Below are 21,687 nucleotides of genomic sequence, written 5' to 3' on the forward strand. Positions count from 1 at the left end.
ACAATAAGTAAGCTGAAAAGTTGCAAAAGAGAACGTATGTCATCTCTCCTTTTGTATCTTTGTTGGGAGTTCCACAGAGCCTAAAATATTTTCTATCTGACCCTAATATTGGCCATGACTCTGGCCCACACCTTCAGGCTATAGCCTCAGCCCTGGATGATAAGATTGCTTAAAAAAATCTAGGAAAAAGGTGAGCAGCACTAGATGAGGCAAAGTTTTCAGGACTTACGGCTTGTTGAAGGGAGACAGTAAAAAGTGAGAGATGACTCCAAGGTTTTGAACTTGTAGGACTAGGACAAAGATGGCAGTCCTAACTGAAGTAGAACGTTTGGAGTAAAGTTAGGTGAAAGTATAATGAATCTGTCTTTAAACATACTAAGTTTCAGGTGTTAGTGAAACTTTCAACCGGGATATTTAATAGTCAGAGACTTAATACTTCAACATGGGAGGGATAACAGAGTTGGAAATGGGGATTTAAAAGTTCTCTGTAGAGTTGAAGCCACAGAGAATCGTACTGAACTCCTAGGATAAATCCAGAGAAAGGATAATTGAGTGGAAGACTAGTATTAGGAGATACTCACATATATCAAGTAGAAGACGGGAAGAAGTGGAGACAGTGGAGGAAGGGCCAGAGAGGAAGGTGGGAATCAGGGTAGCAAAGCAGAAGTCATATAAGCTGTGAAAGCTGTTTTATGAATAGAAGGCACAAGGATGAACAAAACTCTAAAAAGGAAAGAGTGAATGGATAGAGGGTCAACTGGAACGGCAGAGTGTCAAAGCTGTCAAAAGAGAGTATCAAGGCAAGGGGTAATTTTTCAGATGAATCTCTAAAATGCAGTGCTTTATAACTTTCATACTAGAAATCCTACAGGAAGTAGACTTCACATTTATTTATGAAAAGATATTCAGCTTTTCTACTGATTTAATTTTCATTACAAGACAGTAACTCGTGTCAGACAGCTAAAGGATGATCACAATCGCTATTAAGAAGAATCTCTTAAAAAGAGGATTACAGAAATGATTGGCAATAAGAGAGAAATGTAAGGTTATTAAAAAGACTTACAAAAAGCAAGGAGTGCTGCACCAGGACATAAGAAACAACAGAGAAGCCTGGAAGGATAAATAGGTCTGGTAACCACTTCTCTAAAGACTGCTGCTGTTGATTACATGCCTTGTCCAACCAGCCCCTCTTAACTAAACCCATTATTTTATTATAACTGTTTGGCTGCACGCGTAGGTCCTAACTAAAGTTCCCTGAGTGAAACATTTTTTTTCTTATCACTTATATCTTCACTGAATCCCCTTGCTCCTACATACTCTCTGTTGTAAGATGCTAGGAAAACTTAATCTGAGTTGAAAATTATTTGTTTTTAATTTCCTAATAGGAAAATATCATTAAATGTATTAGTGAAGAATCTAACCCACTCACCTACAGATTTAAACAGAGCAAGTAAGTAAAAGAAAACAAGAAACAATGAATACAGATAGGTATTTGAATAAAATATGGAGTATAAAGAGAGAAACAATATTCTCAATCACTGATATTTGCTAGGACAAATGGACAAAAATCTATTTAAGAGCTAAAGTAGTGAACATTTATAATGAAAAGGGAAGTGCCTTGCAATAAAAAAGCAGAAAACAATATTTAAACAATACCATGTAAAGACCAAAGAAAATAAATAAAACTGAATAGGGTGTTTTAAACTCTTCACTATATAGATTTTTTTTTAAAAAACTTTGAATTAGAAAATACAGGGAGAAACAGAATTAGAAACAGAGATTCTACAGGAAATGTCTGGGAGACTTCAGGAACTTTAAAAGTTCGTAGGCACTTTATGACACCCAATTTTACTTCAAAACTAATTATATTATGTATGAAATGTATTAGTCATGTCATGGATAGCTTTTTGAATTGCAAATAAAAACAGAAAAATAGGAAAATGAAGAGGGTATGAATGAAAGAGTTGGAGGCAGTGCCCATGATGTAATGATGGGAGTCTGAATTGGTTACTACACATAAGAAGGGAGAAACAATGTATACGAACTCCCAACAAAAGTATAAAAGGAGGTAACAGAGAAAAGAGGCGTGATTCTTGAAATTAGCCACTAGGTGGTGGCATTGGCCCAGGACTGTTCAGTTGTGAAGGCTGGAAATCAGGCGCCTGGAGTAAGCAACCGTGTCGTCCCTTGTAGCTACGAGACTGTGAGAGAATGACATTCTACTTGATAATGTTAACAAAAATTTTGAAAGCAAACACCAGCTAAATTCATCAAAAAATTATCAAAGGTTTACTATGAAATGATTACTAAAAAATATAACTTTGCTCATCCACTCACCTTTACTACATTGTCTCCTGACTGTCCATTATTTCGTAAACAATCTAGACATATAGCAATTTGTGGGTCACTTCTGTGATAGTCTTTATCATCTTGATTTTCATCACCTTCTTCATCTACTTTAGGTTTGTCAACTTTTGAAGTATCATCTGCATAATTAAAACAAAACTAAGTTAGATGGAACTCAAAGTTGATTTTAAAGTTAAGCAACAGTATATTCATCATCAAAACAAAAATGTTTAAAAGACATTTCTTAGTTTTTGATTGAAGAATAACTAAAAATTGTAATATCTTTAAAATGTTCCAACCAATTCAACAATGGAGATATTTTTAAAAAGCCATCAGTGACTCACTGACATGGCTTAAAATTTCTAGACTTACTGGGGACATCCAAATGAAAGATTCAGGACTAGCTATATCTGGCCACAAAGATGATCGCAATTGGTGATTAGATCACTTAGAAAAAATATTCCAACTTCTGTATACATTCAAATTTGAAACTAAGTGCTCTTTTCAAAATATAAAATATTCTTTGAGTTCTCAACGTTTCAAATTATCAAGCAGTCATAAAATCAGTTAGTGAAATGAGTGGAATGAGTTAGCTTTTGAAACATGTATGTAGCTGTGTAACATTAACAATCCATTAGGGAAGTCTGGATAGCATACGTCGTGTTACAGACAAGTGTATTTAGCCTATGAAATACCTGCAGCCTACACTGCAACTCCATGTGCTGACTCCCTTATTTACAGAGTCCCTTTAACTCTGCGGTGGGTATGCATTGTGCTAGGCTTGAGGGAATATTGAAACTAGAGTGTTATCATCCTCACCCTCATAGTGGTCAGGGTACAGGAAGAGATACAGGCAAGTAAGGAAAACAGACAGATGGAGAAATATGATAAGGACTTTGATGGAAGAGGTAAAAACAGACTGTGTGGAAACATGCAAGAGAGGTAATAAATCCAAACTTTGGGGTGAAGCAGAGATTCAGGGAAGATTTCCAGATAAACTATCTCTAAGCTGAAACCTGAAAGAGCTAGCCAGTTAAGCATTACAGTATACAAAGTCCCAGAAAGAAAAAATGACAGAAAAAATGACTAAAAAAAAAAGCTCCTCTTTAATGACTAGTAACAGCATCACAGTTATATCATAAAGGGCAGGTGGGTTCTCTTTCTTCTGCATTCTTTCTTCTACATATTTATATGGAGCCCAAGTAGACAGGGTGGGTTTTTATGAACCGACCTCCCAGGCTCCAAGAAAAGATCCAAATTCTCTACCCAAACTAAGAGCAAACATTGTAAAATACTTTAAAAAGAGAGAGAGATGGGTAAAGGGAGGTCCACACACAGGAGGCTGTGGTCCTTTGTGAGTCTTGTAAGATACAGAGTCATCGACTAAACCTACTACGTAAAAGCTTCTGATAACAGTCCCTTGGGTTCCTGCCCTCTTGAAAAGACAGTCAAAAATTGGAACATTTAGTCAACTTTAAATTATTTGCACTTTTATTAGAGCACTACTGTCTAAACTGCAATGTACACTTGGTAAAACAAAGCCTTTAGCAAAGTCTTTTTTTTTTTTTTTTTTTTGTCTGATTTGGCTTCTTTGCCCATTTTGTTGTTATAGATAATAAGCCCTTACTATCTTATTCCAGTCATTGAAAGCTATTCTCAAACCTCCCCTGCTTTGGAAGCCAGCCTTGAACAGTTAATAAAACTATGATCCTCAGTTTACAGATGAAAAGAGAAAGAGAGCATTTCCTCACCCATACTAATGATGTATAATTGACAATCCTATGATCTTAAGGGAAAACCAAGGGTAAGAGACTGAGCTCACAATGAGCCTATAAAAACATACATCCTTAAAAGATTTTAGTGGTATTCAGGCTCTCCTGAAATAAATATCATATTAGAAAACAATGGGAAAGGATACTAGTTCCTTCTAATTTCAGGTATGGTGTACTTTTTTTTCCCCCCCCTTTGTGTGAATTATACATACTAAAAGCCTTTTCTCTGCCCAGTAATGTTTGCTATTTTGCTGACATTATTAAAAATTACTGATGGCTGAGTCTCCTGGGATCCAAAAGAGAAATTTGGACACTCAGCATAAGTGATGGAGAAAATCCCCATAAGCGACTAGAAATATTTTTTAAATCCCCAAATATACAAATCTGTATCATCTGAGTTCCACCTATAAAAACTTAATTCCAGATTATCAGAGCATAGAAAGACCCCCTATTTTGGCACTCAGCCACATCTTGGTTCCTTCTCTTACTAAAATAAACACATAAACTAAAATAAATAAAACAGAAAACCCCTCCGTGTTTAGCTGCAGACTATGGCTATTAGAGTTTCCTTCAGCTCTCCAGCAAATATTGCTATAATCAGTAGTCAGTTTTTAGTCTTAACTCCCTTTTCTCTTCCCAAAGTCCAATTTCCTCTATTTCCAATTACCTTCAACTGCCATAACTCCAGATTTACATATATGTATATAACATCTCATGATTTTATGTAAAAGGTTCACAATGTAAGTAAAGGGGTACATGAATTTTGTACAGGATAAATTTGAGCTTGAAGAGATATTAGTTCACCAAAGCTACATAAAGCTAACCTATTTGAGAGATTGTACCAGAGAAAAAAGAAAAAGTCACCTTGTCCATTTTCTTGAGGCTTATTTTTCTTCCAAAATTCAGATTCACGCTCAAGTTCTTCTAATTTAAAAGAAAAAAAAAAGTATAAGAATAACAGAAACAATCACAAAATCTTTAATAGAAATGCTGACTTCACAGAACACAAAAATCTGCAAGAAGCCAAAAAGCAACTTACGTTCTCGCAGTCCAGGGACCAGCTTAAATATAATTTCCTCTAATGTATTATCCAACCTTCCAAAGAGGAAAAAAGAGAATATACTAACAATGAAGATATCAAAATCCAATATGTAAAGAGTTTGAGATCTGTATCTTACACGTATTGCAAAATTCAGAACATACACAATTTTAGCACATCCACTATACCAAACTCCTCTGCATTTAGAGTGCACCCATTTCCAGCCTTTCCCACAGTGTCAGATCCATGACAAAAATGGTCCCAGAGTCCCCAGCTCTCTACATCTCCACTCTCCGATCAGGACTCTGAAATCCCTCCCTTGATTAAAGGATGGCATCTATTTCCCCATCTCAACAATCTATATGGGCTAGCCTTGAAACGTGCTTAGGCCAACGGAATGTGGCCCAAACGACACTGTGCTGGGTTCTGAGCCAAAGAGGCCTCCTGTGCTCCGTGCGCTCTCTCTCTCAGAATCCTGCCATCATGAGAACAAGTCAGGAGGACAGGACACCACGTACGAGCCAAGCTGCCCTGATGAGACCGCTTTTGACTCATTCATTCACTGTGGTCTTCTGAGTGAGTCCAGCCAAGACCAGAAGAACCACCTAGATCTATGAACCACACAGGACTGTGAGGAATAACAAACGCTTTTATTACTGCTTTAGGCATTAAATTTAAGGCTCGTTTGTTATGCAGCAATAGCCGATACACCTGTTCTCAAACTCTCTACCACAATTCTGGCTCTTTGCTGTAATGGAAATGATGTCCATTCCTTTCTTCTGAGCAACTTAGACCTTTTAGTCACTCTGTCTTCCTAGATAATACATGTAAACACTTATCTTGACATTTTCCTGTTTCCTTTTCCTGCCATGTAAGAGTGAAATGCCTCCTTTCTATGACTGTTTCTTCACTCTCCCCCTGCTCCAACAGCCCCTCTGCTCCCCACCCCCACACCCTGCTCAGCAGCATCGCTCTTCTAGGATACAAATATGGACAATCTTCTCACATCTCAAAACCCCCAAACCTTTGCTTAATCTACTGTCTTTTCAAGCTGTTGGCAGTTTCTCAATATTTTCTTCTAACTGGAAAAGTCTGAAAGCATAATCGATGTTAGTTCTGCCCCATACTCTGTGTTTTGTTTCTTTTACTCTCCTGGACTCCTGGAATCATCCATAGCTTCCATAGTGCACAGGTTTAAATTCTTGTTTTAGAATTACAGTTTAAAGTTTTAAAATGGTTTTTAAAAGTCATTTCTCTCTTATATTGCAGCTTGATACTGTTGCCAGATACTGCCTCCTTGAAAATTCCCCCTCCTGGTTTTCCTTTTTTCTCTCTACTTCTCTTTGTCCCTAAGTACTTTCTTTTCCCGACTACCTCGCAATTTGACTATTCTTCATTGCTGTGCACTCTTGACCTCTTCTACAGGGCCCTGACTATCACATCCACTCTGTGGCTTGAAAGCTAACATCCAGGCAGATTGTATGTGCACGTGTGTGCATGTGTATACACAAACATAGATGCATATCCATTACACTTCTCTGCTGAGCTCAAGTTCCATTTTTCGAACTGATGTTGAATATCTCAAGCACCTCCTTTTGCTCATCAGTGTCAAGACTGTCTCATCTATCCCTCAACAAAATACTGAATACCTCTCTCATTGTCTTACTTTTTAAAAATGAAATTTAGAAATGATACCATAGCTCTCCCAAACAGGCTCAAAATGCAAGAATTATCTAAGCCTTCCCCCACCCCCCTCACAATGCGTACATTGACTCACCAAGCCCCACTGGCTGCACCTTCTCCATGTCTCTCCCACCTGGTCTTTCCATACCTCCCATGCTCCCACTGTCAGTCACCACCCTACTTAGAAGACAGCACATAACTACTTCTCTTTAAGTTGACATACTCTTAGTGAATTTTCCTTAAGCAGTCACTTGACCATTATCTGCCTGCTCAAGGACTGATTTCTTCCCACCAGCTGGTTTGAGTGTTTATCTAACTTGAATCCAACCCACAAATCGTAACTGGTGCTACTCTCTTACTGTCTCTCTTCTCTAGCCAACTGGCTTACTTAACTATCCCTAAGAATGTCTTGTCAATTCCCATCTGTTTTCTCCCTCATGCTCTTCATCCTGGCTCATACACTCTTTTCTTGCTCTCCAACCCAACCAATGTCACCTTATTCTTCAAAACTTAACTCAAATACTAACTTGTTCACAAAGTTTTCCCAGACTATTTAATAGAAATAGTACTTGAGAAGCAGTATTTTTCTTGATTTTTTTTTATCAGAGTACTATATACATGGGTAAATATACAAATATACACATCTATTATATATACATATACCTACGTGTATATATACATATATACACAATTATACACATTATACATGTATGTACACACACACACACATATATACACACATACACATACAATTTCCAAATAAAACTTCCCCATAAAACTTATATTAAAATACAACATTTTGATGAGCCACCCTTCCATTTCTGACGCTCACAACTGAGGAGGCAGCCACTTTTAAATCCAACCTGTTTCTTCTGGTAGCCACGCCTTTTCTGCTGTCTAGATTCTTTTGACTTCCTTTTATGGAAAATAAAGATTTGGTTCTCTGCTACCATCTTGCCAGCCCCCTTTCCTCCAAACTACTCTCATCTCCCTGATTTACTCTTATTATTATTTTTTGGTTTAATAACCAGTTTACATGGTTATATAAATATTTGCAGTGTACTCTGATTATAGACATCACCTCATGCAACTTTTTTCTTTCTCTAAAGCTAGTAATTGCTTTCTTTTCTTCATTTTCTAAGTACCTATTCCCAAATTCTTACAAGAATTTGTTCTCACTGTTCACAAACAGATCCGGAATCAACGAGTTTCATTTCTGTGCCCCTGAGACATCCCTCATCAAATTGATGCCCTCTGTCCTCCTATCCAGTTTAGGACTGATTTACTCCAAGGTCAGTCATTAAAACCACACCTTTGCATGTACCTTTGATTCCCCTGTCTGTCCCTCTCTCACTTGCTCAAAATTATTTAGTACAACCACAACACTGGCTAAATCCAACTATCCATCAACTCTGTGCCTGCATCCGTGGCTGGAAAAAAACACAACCACACCCCTACAAATTCATAACTACAATCCAAATGTTCTTTTAAAGTTGTTAGGAATCCTACTTCCCTTCCCTAGTCAACTTATTCTCTCACTTTCCTGGATTCACCGTTTTTTCTCTCCTCAAACCATTACACCCCCCCTCTCCATCCTTCCTCTTGGCCGATAAACATTTCCTCCTCAGTGAGAAACCTCCACAGACTCTGACTGCCGTATCTACCTACAGTGTCTGTACCCACATATACTCCACCCTCCTGCCTGTTGCTACACCTGACCTGTCAGTGCTCCTATATAAAATCTGTCTCCTCTCTTATACTAGGAGATTCCATTCCCTCTCATCTATCCAAGAACATTGTTTCACCAGTCCCCCCTCCACCCTACTCTCCTACATTAACTTTCTGCTGTCTATTGGACCATTCCCTTCAAACATGCCATCTTTTCTCCTGTATCAAATCAAACAGAAACCTTCTCGACTGTATTTCCCCTAACAGCTACTGTCCCATTCTTTCCTCCTATTTGTGGCAAAACTTTGGAAGAGTTGTCCATATTCACTGTGTCTAATTATTCTTTCTCCCTTTCTCTCTTGAAGCAATCCAGTTAGGTTTTTGCATCATGGCAATACTGGAAGTGCTCTTGTCAAGGCTGATGACCTCCATGTTGTGAAATCTGAGCATCAATTCTGTCTTCACCTTACTTGGCCCCAGGAACAACATCTGACACAGCTGATCGTTCCCTCTTCTTGGATATACATTCTGCACTTGGCTTCCAAGCCACACTCCTGGATTTTCCTTCTATGTCAATGGCTGAACCTTTCCAGTTTCCTTTGCTGGTTCCTCCTCCTCTCTCTGATCTCTTGGTTTGCTCCAAGACTCAATCCTTGGTCCTCCACTCTTCACTATCTATATTCCCTCAGGTGATCTCATCCTGTCTCACAGTTTAAATACCTTCTATATGCTGAAGACTATCAAATATTTATCTCCAGCCAGACCTTTCCCTTGAATCATAGATTTGTATTTCCACCTGCCAACTTGCTTTCTTCTCTGAAATGATTAACTCAACATGTCCCAAACCAGACTCCCAATCTACCCCTCCCCCAAAGCTGCTCCATCATTAGTCTTCCCTGTCCCAGTTAGTGACAGCTCCATTATTACAGTTCCTCAGGTCCAGAATCTCAGGTCAGGGTCTGCTCTTCCTCTCGTACTCTAAATCTAATCCACCAGCAAATCCTGCTGGATCTTCCTTCAAACTATATCCACCTCTTGCACCCTCTCGTGCACCCTCCGCTGCTACCGTCTCTTACCTGGATCACTGCAATTGCCTTCTAGCTGCTCTCCCTGCTCCTACCTTTGCCTTGTGATGTACAATGTATTCCCAACATGGTCATCAAAATGATTTAAAACAAAACCAGATCATGTCCATCCTGTAACCAAAACCTTGCAGTGGTTCCCCATTTCACTAAGAGTGAAAGATAACGTGAAGTAAGTAAAAAAGGCCTTTTTTTTACAGTGGCCTACGTGGCCCTTAGGCTCCCATTGTCTCTCTGCCCTCATCTCCCACTATCTTCTCCCTCCCTCACTGTTCTCTGGCCACACTGGTCTCCTTGCTGTTCCTCAAACAAGTTTCAGGAGCACTCCTGACTGAGGTCCTTTGCACTGGCTTCTCCCTTTATCTGGAACAGGCCTGCTTTCCCTAGATTTATACACGGCTAACTCCCTCCTGGCCATTAATTCTTTGCTCAAAGCTTACCTTCTCAACAAGGCCTATCCTCACCATTGTAATTAAAATTGCAATCTGTCCCTCTCTTCACACTCCTGATCCCCCTCACCTGCAGCACCCCCTCCTTTTTCCCCTTTGTACTTTCTAGTATACCATATAAGTTATTTATTATACAGTTTGTTGTCTGTCTCTCCCCACAAAAATATTAATCCTACAAGGGCAAAAATCTTAATCTATTTTGCCCACTAATGGACGTCAAGCACCTAGTACGGTGCCTGAACACAGCAGGCATTCAGTAAATATTTGAATGAATGATTCCTCATAGAGTACTCCATCTTCCTTCTACCTTCTGTATCCGGTAGAAATAATTTTAAATTTTCTAGTAGGCACAAGAACAAAAGTATTTTACATGTTTTGTGTAAAAGTAATTCTAATAAGGTTAATGCATTAAAATATTTAACAATGCGCTTGTTTAGTAACCTGAATTTCCTTGACAATAAGGTTCCGTTTAATGTGAAAGTATTCATACTGTTGCAGTGTTCCATTTAAGTAAAACTTCAAATTCCTTTCCTCAGGTGCACCAGCAAAATCCCAAGTGCTCAACAGCCACATGTGGCTAATGACTACCAGACTCTACAGCATGGACACAGACTTGTCCAGGCCTCCTGCACAACTGCCATACCCCTTCATCTCCCTCCTATGTTAGACTCCCTTCCTCCTTGGTTTATGCACCAGCACATCCTCCAGCAGCCTCCTGAGAAAGTATGTAGGAGAAAAAATTGATACCTGTGTAACAGACACAATGTTACCTACTGAAGAAGACTTGATCCCTCTTTCTTCTTGCTAACAAAATATGATTATGTTCTGGCAGCAATATGTCCAGCCTTAGGCATAAATGAGAATTTACTAAGGCACCTGTAGACCCACCCCGCCCCCCCCAACTCCTTTACTGAGGGTTTGCATGTTTCCTAGTGTGGAAGCTGCTGAGGGTACCCTTTGGTGAAGATCTTCTGCCTGCCACCTCATTCTCTTGGGTCTGCTGGACCATCACTACCATCAATCTACTTTCCAATTCCCATTTCCAATTCCCATCACTTCTCATCCTTTCAACAAGCATTTACTGAGAATGTATTGCGTTCCAGGAGTTACCCCGAGGTGCCAAGAATACTGAAGTTTTCGTTCTTATCATTTCTGTGAGTTTACATCTTTAAAGTTGTTCCTTTGTAGAATAATTTTAGTGGGATAGGAGGGAAAAAAATCTATAAAGGATATCATTAAATAAACTGACAAAACTGGAATATGGAGGATAGATTAAAATATTATGCCAGTGTAAGCACACTGTGGTTATGCAGTGTGCATAATATCTCTAGTCTTAGGAAATACATACTAAAGTAGTTAGGGGTAAGGGGCCATGAGGTATGTAACTTACTCTCAAATTCAGAAAAAAACAGAGCAGGCATGCATGTACGCACACGATAAAGCAAATGAGATAAAATGTTAACAACAGACTAACCTGGGCAAAGAGAGTACAAGTCCTCCTTGTACTACTTTTGGGAACTTTTTGTTTTAAATTTTTTCCAAATAAAAACTTAGAAAAAAAATGTGCTATCATACTTCAGCCACGGGAGTACATTTGATTAAATGGTGACTGGAGTCCTTTGGGTATCTAACAGTCAAAACCAAAAGTTAATTTTTCCTCCAACACAGCACTTTAAAATGGAGTAGGTAATAATTAACTTTTGACACAGTTTTTGATAAAAGCATCAGGAAAAAATTTTAGAGAAAGAGTTTGCCCTATTCTTCTCTGAGTGACTTAAATCAGGGTTTCTTGACCCTAGTACTGTTGACATTTTGGGTTGACTCTCTGGTGTGGGAGGAGACTGTCCTATGAATCACAGGATGCTCAGTAGTGTCCAGCCTCCCTAGCCTCTACCTACTAGATGCCAGCAGCACCCACCCAGTCCTGACAATCAAAAATATCTCCAGACATTGCTAAAAGTACACCAGGGGTGGGGATGGGGGGAAGAAACCATTGGTGCTTGAGAAGCACTGGTGTAAATCCAAGTAGGAGAAGCCCTGCTCAGGACGACAGGCCACAGTACAAGAGTGTATCAGAAACATCTGGAAGGTTTGCTAATTAAAATGGGCTCCCCTCTCCAGTTTCCGTTTCAGCAGGTCTGAGGGGGAACCAGTCACTATCGTTTCCAACAAGATACTAATGGTTTGGGGACCACACTTTGAAAACCACTAGGCTTGACATTTACTGATAGATAAATTACTCCCAACTACAGACACGACAATAAAATTTAAAAAAGTCTTGGGGCGGCTCAGTCGGTAAAGTGTCCAACTTCGGCTCAGGTCATGATCTCGTGGTTTGTGAGTTCAAGCCCCGCGTCGGGCTCTGTGCTGACAGCTCAGAGCCTGGAGCCTGCTTCGGATTCTGTGTTTCCCTCTCTCTGCCCCTCCCATGCTCATGCTCATGCTCCGTCTCTGTCTCTCAATAATAAATAAAGGTTTAAAGAAAATTTTTTTTAATTTTAAAAAGTCTGAGAAGACTTGCAAATCCAGATTTACAGAATGATGGCAAACATCACACAGATCATGAGGGTTACAGAAGGGCTATTTAGGGAGTATCTAGTACTGTTTTTAGATGTGTGCTTCCCTAAGATCACACAGGCAATCTGTGGTGGAGTTAGGGCAGGAAAAATAGGAAGAAAATGGGTTAGGTGGTAAGGACACTGGGCTTGGGAAAGGATATTTGAGTTTGCTGAAGCCCTAGGAAAAGCTATGTCACTTCTGTAAGTTTCAATTTCTTCATCTGGAAAAAAAAAAAAAGAGTTTAGGATCTTATGGACTACTTCCAGCTTTAAAAATAAAGAATTATACCTCTTTTTAAAAAAAGTTTATTTGGGGGCGGAGCAGAGGGACAGGGAGAGAGAGAAACCCAGTGCAGGACTTGAACCAACGACGGTGAGATCATGACCTGAGCCAAAGCCAAGAGTCGGATGCTCAACCGACTGAGCCACCAAGACGCCCCTAGGATTACACTTCTTAAGTAAATGGTAGTCTAAGTTTACATAAATGTTTGTATACTTTTTGATATAATTAGAAAAGTAACAGTACCGAGATCAGTTTCCCTCACTGTTAGGTCTGCCCTCTCTTCCACTACCATGTTGCTCAGTAAAAGCAGAGCATGTGTGGAATATTAAAACACCAAAAATAACTACATCTAAAGTAGCTATGAGATAAAGATACAATTTTTAATTTGGAAATACATTTCTCAAGTATTTAATATACACAGCCTTATTTTTAAATTCCTCTTAATAAAATGCTTTAAAGTGAAACAAAATACTTTGAACGAAAATAAAAAAATTCATAAAACCTATATTAACTGAGTCAAGTGCCAACAAATATTATGATGCACAATAAAACATATTAAGAGTTTATATAATTTAAGTTAGACAAACTATAAAATACATTTACTTACCTCAACATTTCTAATGGATTTGTCTCATGCACTTGGTTGCCACACCTTGGACAATCATTGCTGTCTTCAAAGTGCTGGACAATACAAGTCTTACAGACTAAGAAGGAAGAAGATGTTAGGTTGGAACATATCATTTGAACTTAAATGTAATTAGAAACAGTCCTTAAAAACTGCCTACTATGGGTAGAATACCATTCTTTTACCAAATTTTATAAAACCTTAAAAAAAATTTTTAACACCCAAATAATAAAATAAATACCCAACTGAAATGAAGCTTACAGTCAACAACATAAAAAGTATATACTACTTTGCTGATTGCTTTTCTTAAATATATTCACAAACCAAATAATTTGTTCATATTACTATGAAAAAGCTGGTGCGTTTACGTAAACAACAGTTTTCTCATTTACAGAAGGAAAAGAAGCACAAACTGGTAACTCTGCACTTCTTTTGAATGCAACATAAATAGTTCTTAATAAAACTTGAGAATTTTCAACACATCTGAAAATTCCCAGGACAGGTGGGGAGTTACAATGGAACTGCCGGCCGTGGCAGAGCCTGGTGAGTCTGTGCTCCCAAGTGCCCTAACTCCAGGGAGCACAAAGTATACAGGTAGTGGCATCAAGTCGGTACAAAGGCATGAGCGTTAAAGTAGAAGAACTGAGAAACGGACAGGTGTAAGTAAGATTTTAAATAAAAGTTCTAAACAAAGACAACAGAAATACGATTTGTGGATTTTTGGCCACAAGTCCATATAGCCTATGTTTCTTCTAACAGTACAAATCTTTCTGGCTATGAATCTCTCTCACCTTTTCCCTAGGTTTCTATTACCTACTATGTCAACTGTTTTGCCCAAAAACCTTAAACATATTTATAGCACCTAAACTATAAAAAAAAAAAAAAAAAAAGCTGATCTAATTCCCTGTCTCAATACCCCCTCCTCCATTTTATTACCCTGTATAATCTGAAATTCTTACCCAGTACAGATCAGCTCCCCAAGCTCCCTTTTTCAACTCCACTACAAACTACTACTTTCCCCCCTCCTCATGCCTCACACTAACTAAAAGAAGTAAAAAGTTTATGTAAACAATTGATCAAAAGTAAACACTAGGATTCCTCCCACTGAGATTAGGTCTGAAAATTCAAGCATCTCACATACGTCGGTCAGGGCATCAATGGTCAAGGAAGAATTCTACTAGGTCTCTAATTTTAAAGTCATTAGTACATATATAGAATGATATCTTGGTACTTCCTTTCACTTACTCATTGATTCAATAGACACCGAATGCCATGCATCGCACTAGGAGTTGGGGATGCGGGGGCAAACAAAACAAAGCCCAGACCTTTACAGAGCTTGTATTTTCTTTGGACAGGCAAGCAAAGGATTTTAGTAATAAGTGATATTTATATATAAAAAAAAAGTAGCTAGAGTGCTAAGAACTATCAGAGTGGCCAGGGTAGGGCTTTCTAAGAAGATGACATATGAGCAGATATTTTTTGTTAGGTAAGTACACCTGATTCCCATATTCTCTCTTTTTCCCAGCATACAGCTATTAGGACAATACCTCTTCAATAAAATTCTCCCCAAATTTGGATGAGAAAAACAGTATCGAAAAACCTTAAAAATAAAAGAGCTTAGATATGAATACTTCCTCTGTCTTCCAAATCCCTTGGCCCCAAGAAGGTTCTAAATGTCTTTTAAAAAGTCAACGTTTGGGAAGAAAGGACTTTCTTGGTAAGCTATATTAAAGTGGAGAGCAGAGAAGCTGAATTCTTTCAAAGCTTGCTAGTATTTGCTCTTTTCCCAGGGACACAAGATAAGTCTCTGAAAGTTGGGAAAGAAGCAAAAAAAAAAAAAAAAAAAAAGACAGATAAGAGGCAAGAATGAAGAGTATTACAAAGCCTGATCCTATCCTAAATCTCTGATCCGACCCTGGAGCTCTGATCCTTGTGGTTCAAAAAGGTTTATCAAACTCAAAGAGTTCAGGAATTCCTGGCTGTCTACCAGGAATGTCACATTTTATTTCTACTGAATGAGTGCTGTTTTAGAGGGATGCAGAAAGCCCCATCAGGAGGTGAATTTATTTTTCACACCAACATTTGAGATAAAGTACTTTATTCTACTTTTGAATACGAAGAAGAGGTTTCCACAGGCCAAGTTACCTGCCTACTCTGATGAATGGCAGCACAGAGACTTGAATCCAGGTTTTCTGATATGAAATCACAAATTTTAAGTCAAATTTTAAAGATTTTTTTTTAACTTTACAGAGGAAAATACCAGGTGTACCAGGCACTACCCTAAATGCTTCAACCCTATTAATTAGGTAATATTATTAGGCCTCTTACAGCTGAAGAAATAGAGTAGAACTTTAGTATAATTTGGCAAAAATCATGGCATCAGTAAGTGTGAAAAGCCAGGGTTTGAGTCAAGAGCCCATGTGCTTAACTAATGCATGTCTACATGATATAGTTTCTTCTGATTTTATTTCTATGGACCTATAATACATAGAAAAAGAATGCCTTACCACTTAATTTGGAAACCTTAAAAATGTCTATGTATAGAATCAGATCTCCTTTTAAGCTGAATATTTTGCACAAAATAGCCCCTTTAATAGATTATTTATTCCTTAAAATAAAAAAAAAAAAAACTCTAGAAAATACATTTCCTACATGCTTTTAAAAATCGCTGAATAAAGCACAACCTTATATGAATTAGAACCTGAGAAAATCCAGACCAGGATTTTAGCAAAACTGAAAAAAGTAAAGGGAGGATTTACTTTCCCTTAGATGCTTAAAAAAATCCATCATTACAAAACTGACCTCTCTTAGTATATCATTGTTTATATTAGGTGGAAAATACATTTTAAAAATATCTTAAAGATTTAATACCAAGCTTTCTAATTAATTGCTCAACTGCTGTACTGGTTAAATCAGCGAGTCTGAGAAAGATGTTGAAAAAGTCCCGGCCCATGGTTAAGACTGTGTATGGAGACCAACTAGAGTTTTCACTCTCACCAGCCCCTCTATGGACAGATGTTCTAGCCACAAGAAACACCTGGGTGAGAAAGGGAATCAGGCTCACCAAAGATATCCCCAGTTGGAAAACACTTAAATAGCAACAAGTGCTAACATTTCCTGAGCCTAACCAAATATCAGGCTCTGGGCTCAAGGCTTTGTGTGCATTACAGGATGGACTTTTACCACCCCCTTGGGCAAATGAGAAATGCAGTACTGGAGAGCCGGAGCGGAGCGGCTGTCTGCAGCTGGTCCCTAGAGCAGACGACATCCATCCTCAGGCCGTGCAGCCCCAGGCCTAAAATCCAAGGCGCCACACACCAAATCTTAATGTCTGTAACACTTGGTCCTTGACCTAAAGATTTCACTTAAGGTATTTAAGAGTTTTTTTAACTGAGGCTTATATTTTGCCCAGCACAAATAGCCTTAAACTTCTGCCTAAAGCTTACTAAGCAAAATTTTTCTTTTCACCGTTTCTTGTATTTGAACTAGGTTGTTGCACAAACAGAGTAAAAATCATTGTATCATCTAAAGCTGTGGTTCTCAGGGTGCTTAGGTGGCTCAGTCAGTTAAGTGTTGGACTCTTGATTTTGGCTCGGGGCATGTTCTCACGGTGGGTTGGAGCCCCACACTGGGCTCAGCACTGACAGCAGAGAGCCTGCTTGGGATTCATTCTCTCTCTCTCTCTCTCTCTCTCTCTCTCTCTCTCTCTCTCTCTGCCCTTCCCCTGCTTGTGCACACCTGTGCTCTCTCTCAAATAAATAAACATTAAAATTTTTTTAAAAAAGAGCAGTGGTTCTTTTTTCTGGGGTATGTATATATGTATATACGCGTGTGTATGTACATGTATGTGTGTATTGTATGCGTGCATAATATGTATACTATGCATGCATAATATGCATACATATGAATATGAACCATAAAAAAGAATGAAATCTTGCCCTTGGCAACAATATGGATGGACCTACATGGTTAGTGAAATAAGTCAGAGAAAACCAAATTCCACTTATATGTGTAATCTAAAAAGAAAAAAAGGGAACAAATAAAACAGATTGATAGAGAACAAACTGATAGTTGTTAGTTTGTTACAAGGGGATGAAGATGGGGGGGATGCATGAAATAGTTAAAAGGGATTAAGGGCTACAATCTTCCAGTTATAACATAAATAAGACATGGGCTGTAAGGTAGAACATAGGGAATATGTTTATATAATATGGTAATATATATAGTAATGTATATATAGTACAGTAATATATATAGTAATACAGTCAATATTACTGTGTCAACTTTATATGGTGACAGATAGTAACTGGGCTTACTGTGTTGACCATTTTATAATGTAGGTAAATATAAAATCACTATGTTGTATACCTGAAACGAATATAATATTGTATGTCAATTATTCTTCAATAAAAATACGTTTTTTTTAAAGTAGTGTTCTCAAGTCACCACAATCACCAGTGAGATTTTTTTAAAAGATAGATTGGTGGACCACATCCAAGACCAATTAAGCCTGAATCTCTGTGAGATTAGCACCAGAGATTTTAACCTTGCAAAGCTCTCTCACTGAGGCAGCCAAAAAACAACCAGGAAATCCTGACCAAGGATTCATTCAGAAGTTACTTTCTTATTCACCATAAGGAAATCACTGTCACAGGACAAAACGCAGTCAAAAGAATATGGGATTAATTCACTCTCCCCATAATGCAGATCTACTTGAGAACCAGGTAGTACACAACACAGTTGTTCTAGATAAAAATGATCTTGCAGCAGACTGCCTGGAGCTGAGTCCCAGTTCTCTCATTTGGCAAATTACTTACTTTGCACTTCTATGTACGAGGAAGATAGCAAAGGTTCCTATCTCACAGGGTTCTTGTGAAGATTAAATGAGATAGTATATGCAAAGTATGGATATGCGTGTCAGAGAGCTTGTAAATATTCAGTACATGTGAGCTACCACTATACATTGATCAGTGGATGAACATAAAATGAGGAGGAGGAGAATCGGAGTAATTGAATATTGAACGGCATCAGTTTCATGTGTCCATCTTAAATACCAGACGACCTTGCTAACGAAACTTGAAATGTCTATCATGTATTGGGATCAATCCTCTGTAGCCATTTCCACCCTAGAGAGTCTTGCAATTCAGGTATGATATTTATGACACACTCCTTCAGCTGAATGGGAACTGCCTATCTCTGCATGTGTGATATTTCTTTTTCTGGGGTGGAGGTTCCAAGATTTACCAACATTTCTCCACTACACACTCCTTCCTAAACTTCATATGTTTAATATAATTCCAGCACAGCCCCACTTGCCTAGGCCTTACCTTGTTCTGTCTCTTCCCAATCACTTTGCACATACCTGCTCTGAAGCACTGTCATCTGTTGATTTCACAGTTTATTCAAGGGCTATCTATTTTACTTTATTTTCAAATTCTTGAGGGAGAGAGTTCTTCACAACAGGTACAAGGACCATTTGTTGTTGCTATCTTAGATATATGGTCCACCCACATCTCTTATGTATCACAGAGGGCTAGCTTCCCAGCTTTGATGACACAAACTAATCTGCACAAATTTCTCTTCTTGAGCAGAGTCTGCTATCACTGATAATAAAACAATAATATTCTCTCATGTCCTTGGTGTAGTCATTCATTAGTAATGCCGTTTATTGAACGTGATCAAATGCTGACTTCCTTTGTTAAAATCATCTGAATGTGTTAGTTTTATCTGTTAACACAGAAACATGTTTTTTCTAGTTTCCTTAAACACATCACCATCTTTATATACCCTTCTTGATAGCACTCATTTGATACTTTTTGCCTTTGAAAAATTTATCTATTATCTGCTAACAGTCTGGAAGTAAACCGTGGTCATCTGCAAAGAGAAGAGGCATCAGTTTCCTGCTTTTGATGCATACTCTTATGTGTGAAACTGACAGTTTTTAGAAAGTTTTCCAGAATATCTGCCATTTGCTTCCATGAGATGGTATCTTCTGGTTTTACTTCCATAAGGAACTAATAAACATCTTTATTTCTCTCATGTCATACATAGCATATTTCTTTCAAAGGCCTACATGAGTTGTGGTTTCATGGTGAACACTAAGGACAGCATTCCTTTCTACTGAGCAGAATGCTTTATTATCATTATTATCTGGCCAGGACAGAGGAACAGGTAGCAAAAAGAATTTTCTGAACAGGATCAGGATAGAGTCTTGGGATTTAAGCATGGTAGGGGGATCTCAGACCAAGTAGTCCAGGAGATCAAAAGGTCAGAAAGGCTAGAAAGGGTACCCCACTTCCACAGAAAGGTTTAAGGAGTCAAGAAGGTCAGGGTAGAGTCTGGTAGTTCAGTCAGTGCAGCACTGCCCTCGTCCCCCTCCTTATCCATATAAATTTCGTGATCAATCAAAATAATTATACTTCCTCATTCATGCCCTTGAATAGCTCTGCTCTCTTCTACTTCAGTTCTTTTGCCTCTTTTTTTCGACATACTTGGTTCATTTAAACTATTATACCCCCACAAAATCCACCTCTCTACATACTCTGCTTCTACAGGATTACAGTGGGACACTGTGGGACAAACACACGCACCATGCTGACTGGTCTCTCCCCTTAAACTCATGACCGTGAACGTCAGTGGGTCGTGCATCTGCCCCAAGTCCGTTACACTCTTTGCTAATACTTCATAACTTCTCCTCTGCTCAAATCCCCAACATTTCCTTCCCCATCCTCACTATCCACCGATGGCCTCGCTTCCTTTTTACTGAAAGCAAAAGGGAAAGAAAAAAAAACAAAACTGAAAGAGTTCATACCACATCTGTTTACTTACTAGCATCTTGACTTTGTGCTCTTGCCTGTTTCCAAACATTCACGTGTCTATCTCACACCAGTCTCTGCCTGTGGACTAGATCCCCTCCCAATGGCCCAAGAACACTGTTCCAGTGCGTCTCCCCTTTCACCTACATTAGTCTTTGCTGAGATTCCCGTCAACATGCAAACATATTATTTCTCCACCTTAAAAAAAAAAAACCCACAAACTTCTGTTGACTCTACTTCCCTTGTGAGCTATCACTCCATTTCAGAGGTACCACACTTATTCTCCCCAGTTCCTCTCTTCCCGATTTTTTTCACCTTTTCTTTACCTTCATGAAGGTTAAATACTTACATAATCATACTACAATCATCAAAACCAGGGAGTTAAGAAATTTCCAGCCTTTCATATCTATCCAGACTTTCACTCCTGACCCCTCCACTGATCAGCAGGACGCGCGGTGAGCCCAGCGTCCTCCTACGCCGCCATCTTCCCTCTCTCTCCTGTCCTATAGTATTTCTGACCCCTCCACTGAAACTGCTTGATGAGATGATCTGTGACCTCCAGGTAGCTAAACCTAGAGGTCTACACTTCAGTCCTGTCTACCTCAACCCTGCTGACTCAGCTGACTCCTCCTCCAGGTGATGTGCAGTCTTCCTCCTACCTCAGGCCTCCTCTTCTCCTTCTCAGCATCCCCGGGTCAGTCCTTGCCCTTTTTCTCTATCTACACTCCCTCCCTCGGTGCTTCCATTGTTTACATACATCTATATGCCGATAATCTCTGGACTCCTATGTCCACCTCCCAACTCGGTATCTCTGGATGTCTCACAGCTGTCCCTCACAGCTTTTTGTTCAATTTCCAAAAAACAACCACTTGATCTCCCACCCTCAGTTTGTCCTACATGCTTTAGTGACATCTTTATCCTTCAAGTTTCTCAGGCCAAAAACCTTGAAGATATCCTTAATTCCTTTTTCTTGTATGACCCACCATTAGTTCATTAGCAAATCTGGCTCTGCCTTCAAATACAAGCAGAATCTGACCACTTTCACCACCACCACCCCATTGGTGCAAGCCATCACCACCTCTTGCTTGGCTTATTTGCAATCATTCCTAACGGGTCTATTTTCAACAGGAGTCTGAGTAATGCTCTTAAACGTTGTTAGATCATGTTATTCCTCTACTCAAAACTCTGCCTGAAATGGGTCTTGTTTTTCTCAGAGTAAAAGCCAAACTTCTTAAAGTGGCTCTACAAGAACTGTGCACTGTGCCTGTGGCCCACATCCACCCCATTACCTTCCTCAACTCTCCTTTACCCACTGCCACGTGGCCACACTGGCCTCCTGACCATTTCTCAACATGGCAGGCACACGC

General features: G+C 39.0%; 1 protein-coding gene across 3 annotated transcripts in view; it reads right to left on the bottom strand.

The window, feature by feature from the left end:
- Positions 1-21,687, bottom strand: part of PCGF5 (polycomb group ring finger 5) — a 123,254-nt gene that overhangs the window by 36,751 nt on the left and 64,816 nt on the right. For all 3 annotated transcript variants that reach the window (XM_060642049.3, XM_078434580.2, XM_060642048.3), the window contains exons 3-6: positions 13,488-13,584; positions 5,158-5,213; positions 4,983-5,042; positions 2,338-2,486 (exon numbers count right to left, since the gene is read on the bottom strand). In XM_060642049.3, coding sequence (XP_060498032.1) covers positions 2,338-2,486; positions 4,983-5,042; positions 5,158-5,213; positions 13,488-13,584 — 362 coding nt within the window. The remainder of the gene's footprint in view (positions 1-2,337; positions 2,487-4,982; positions 5,043-5,157; positions 5,214-13,487; positions 13,585-21,687) is intronic.

This window comes from Panthera onca, chromosome D2 (assembly GCF_046562875.1).
Source record: "Panthera onca isolate mPanOnc1 chromosome D2, mPanOnc1 haplotype 2, whole genome shotgun sequence".
NCBI lineage: Eukaryota > Metazoa > Chordata > Mammalia > Carnivora > Felidae > Panthera > Panthera onca.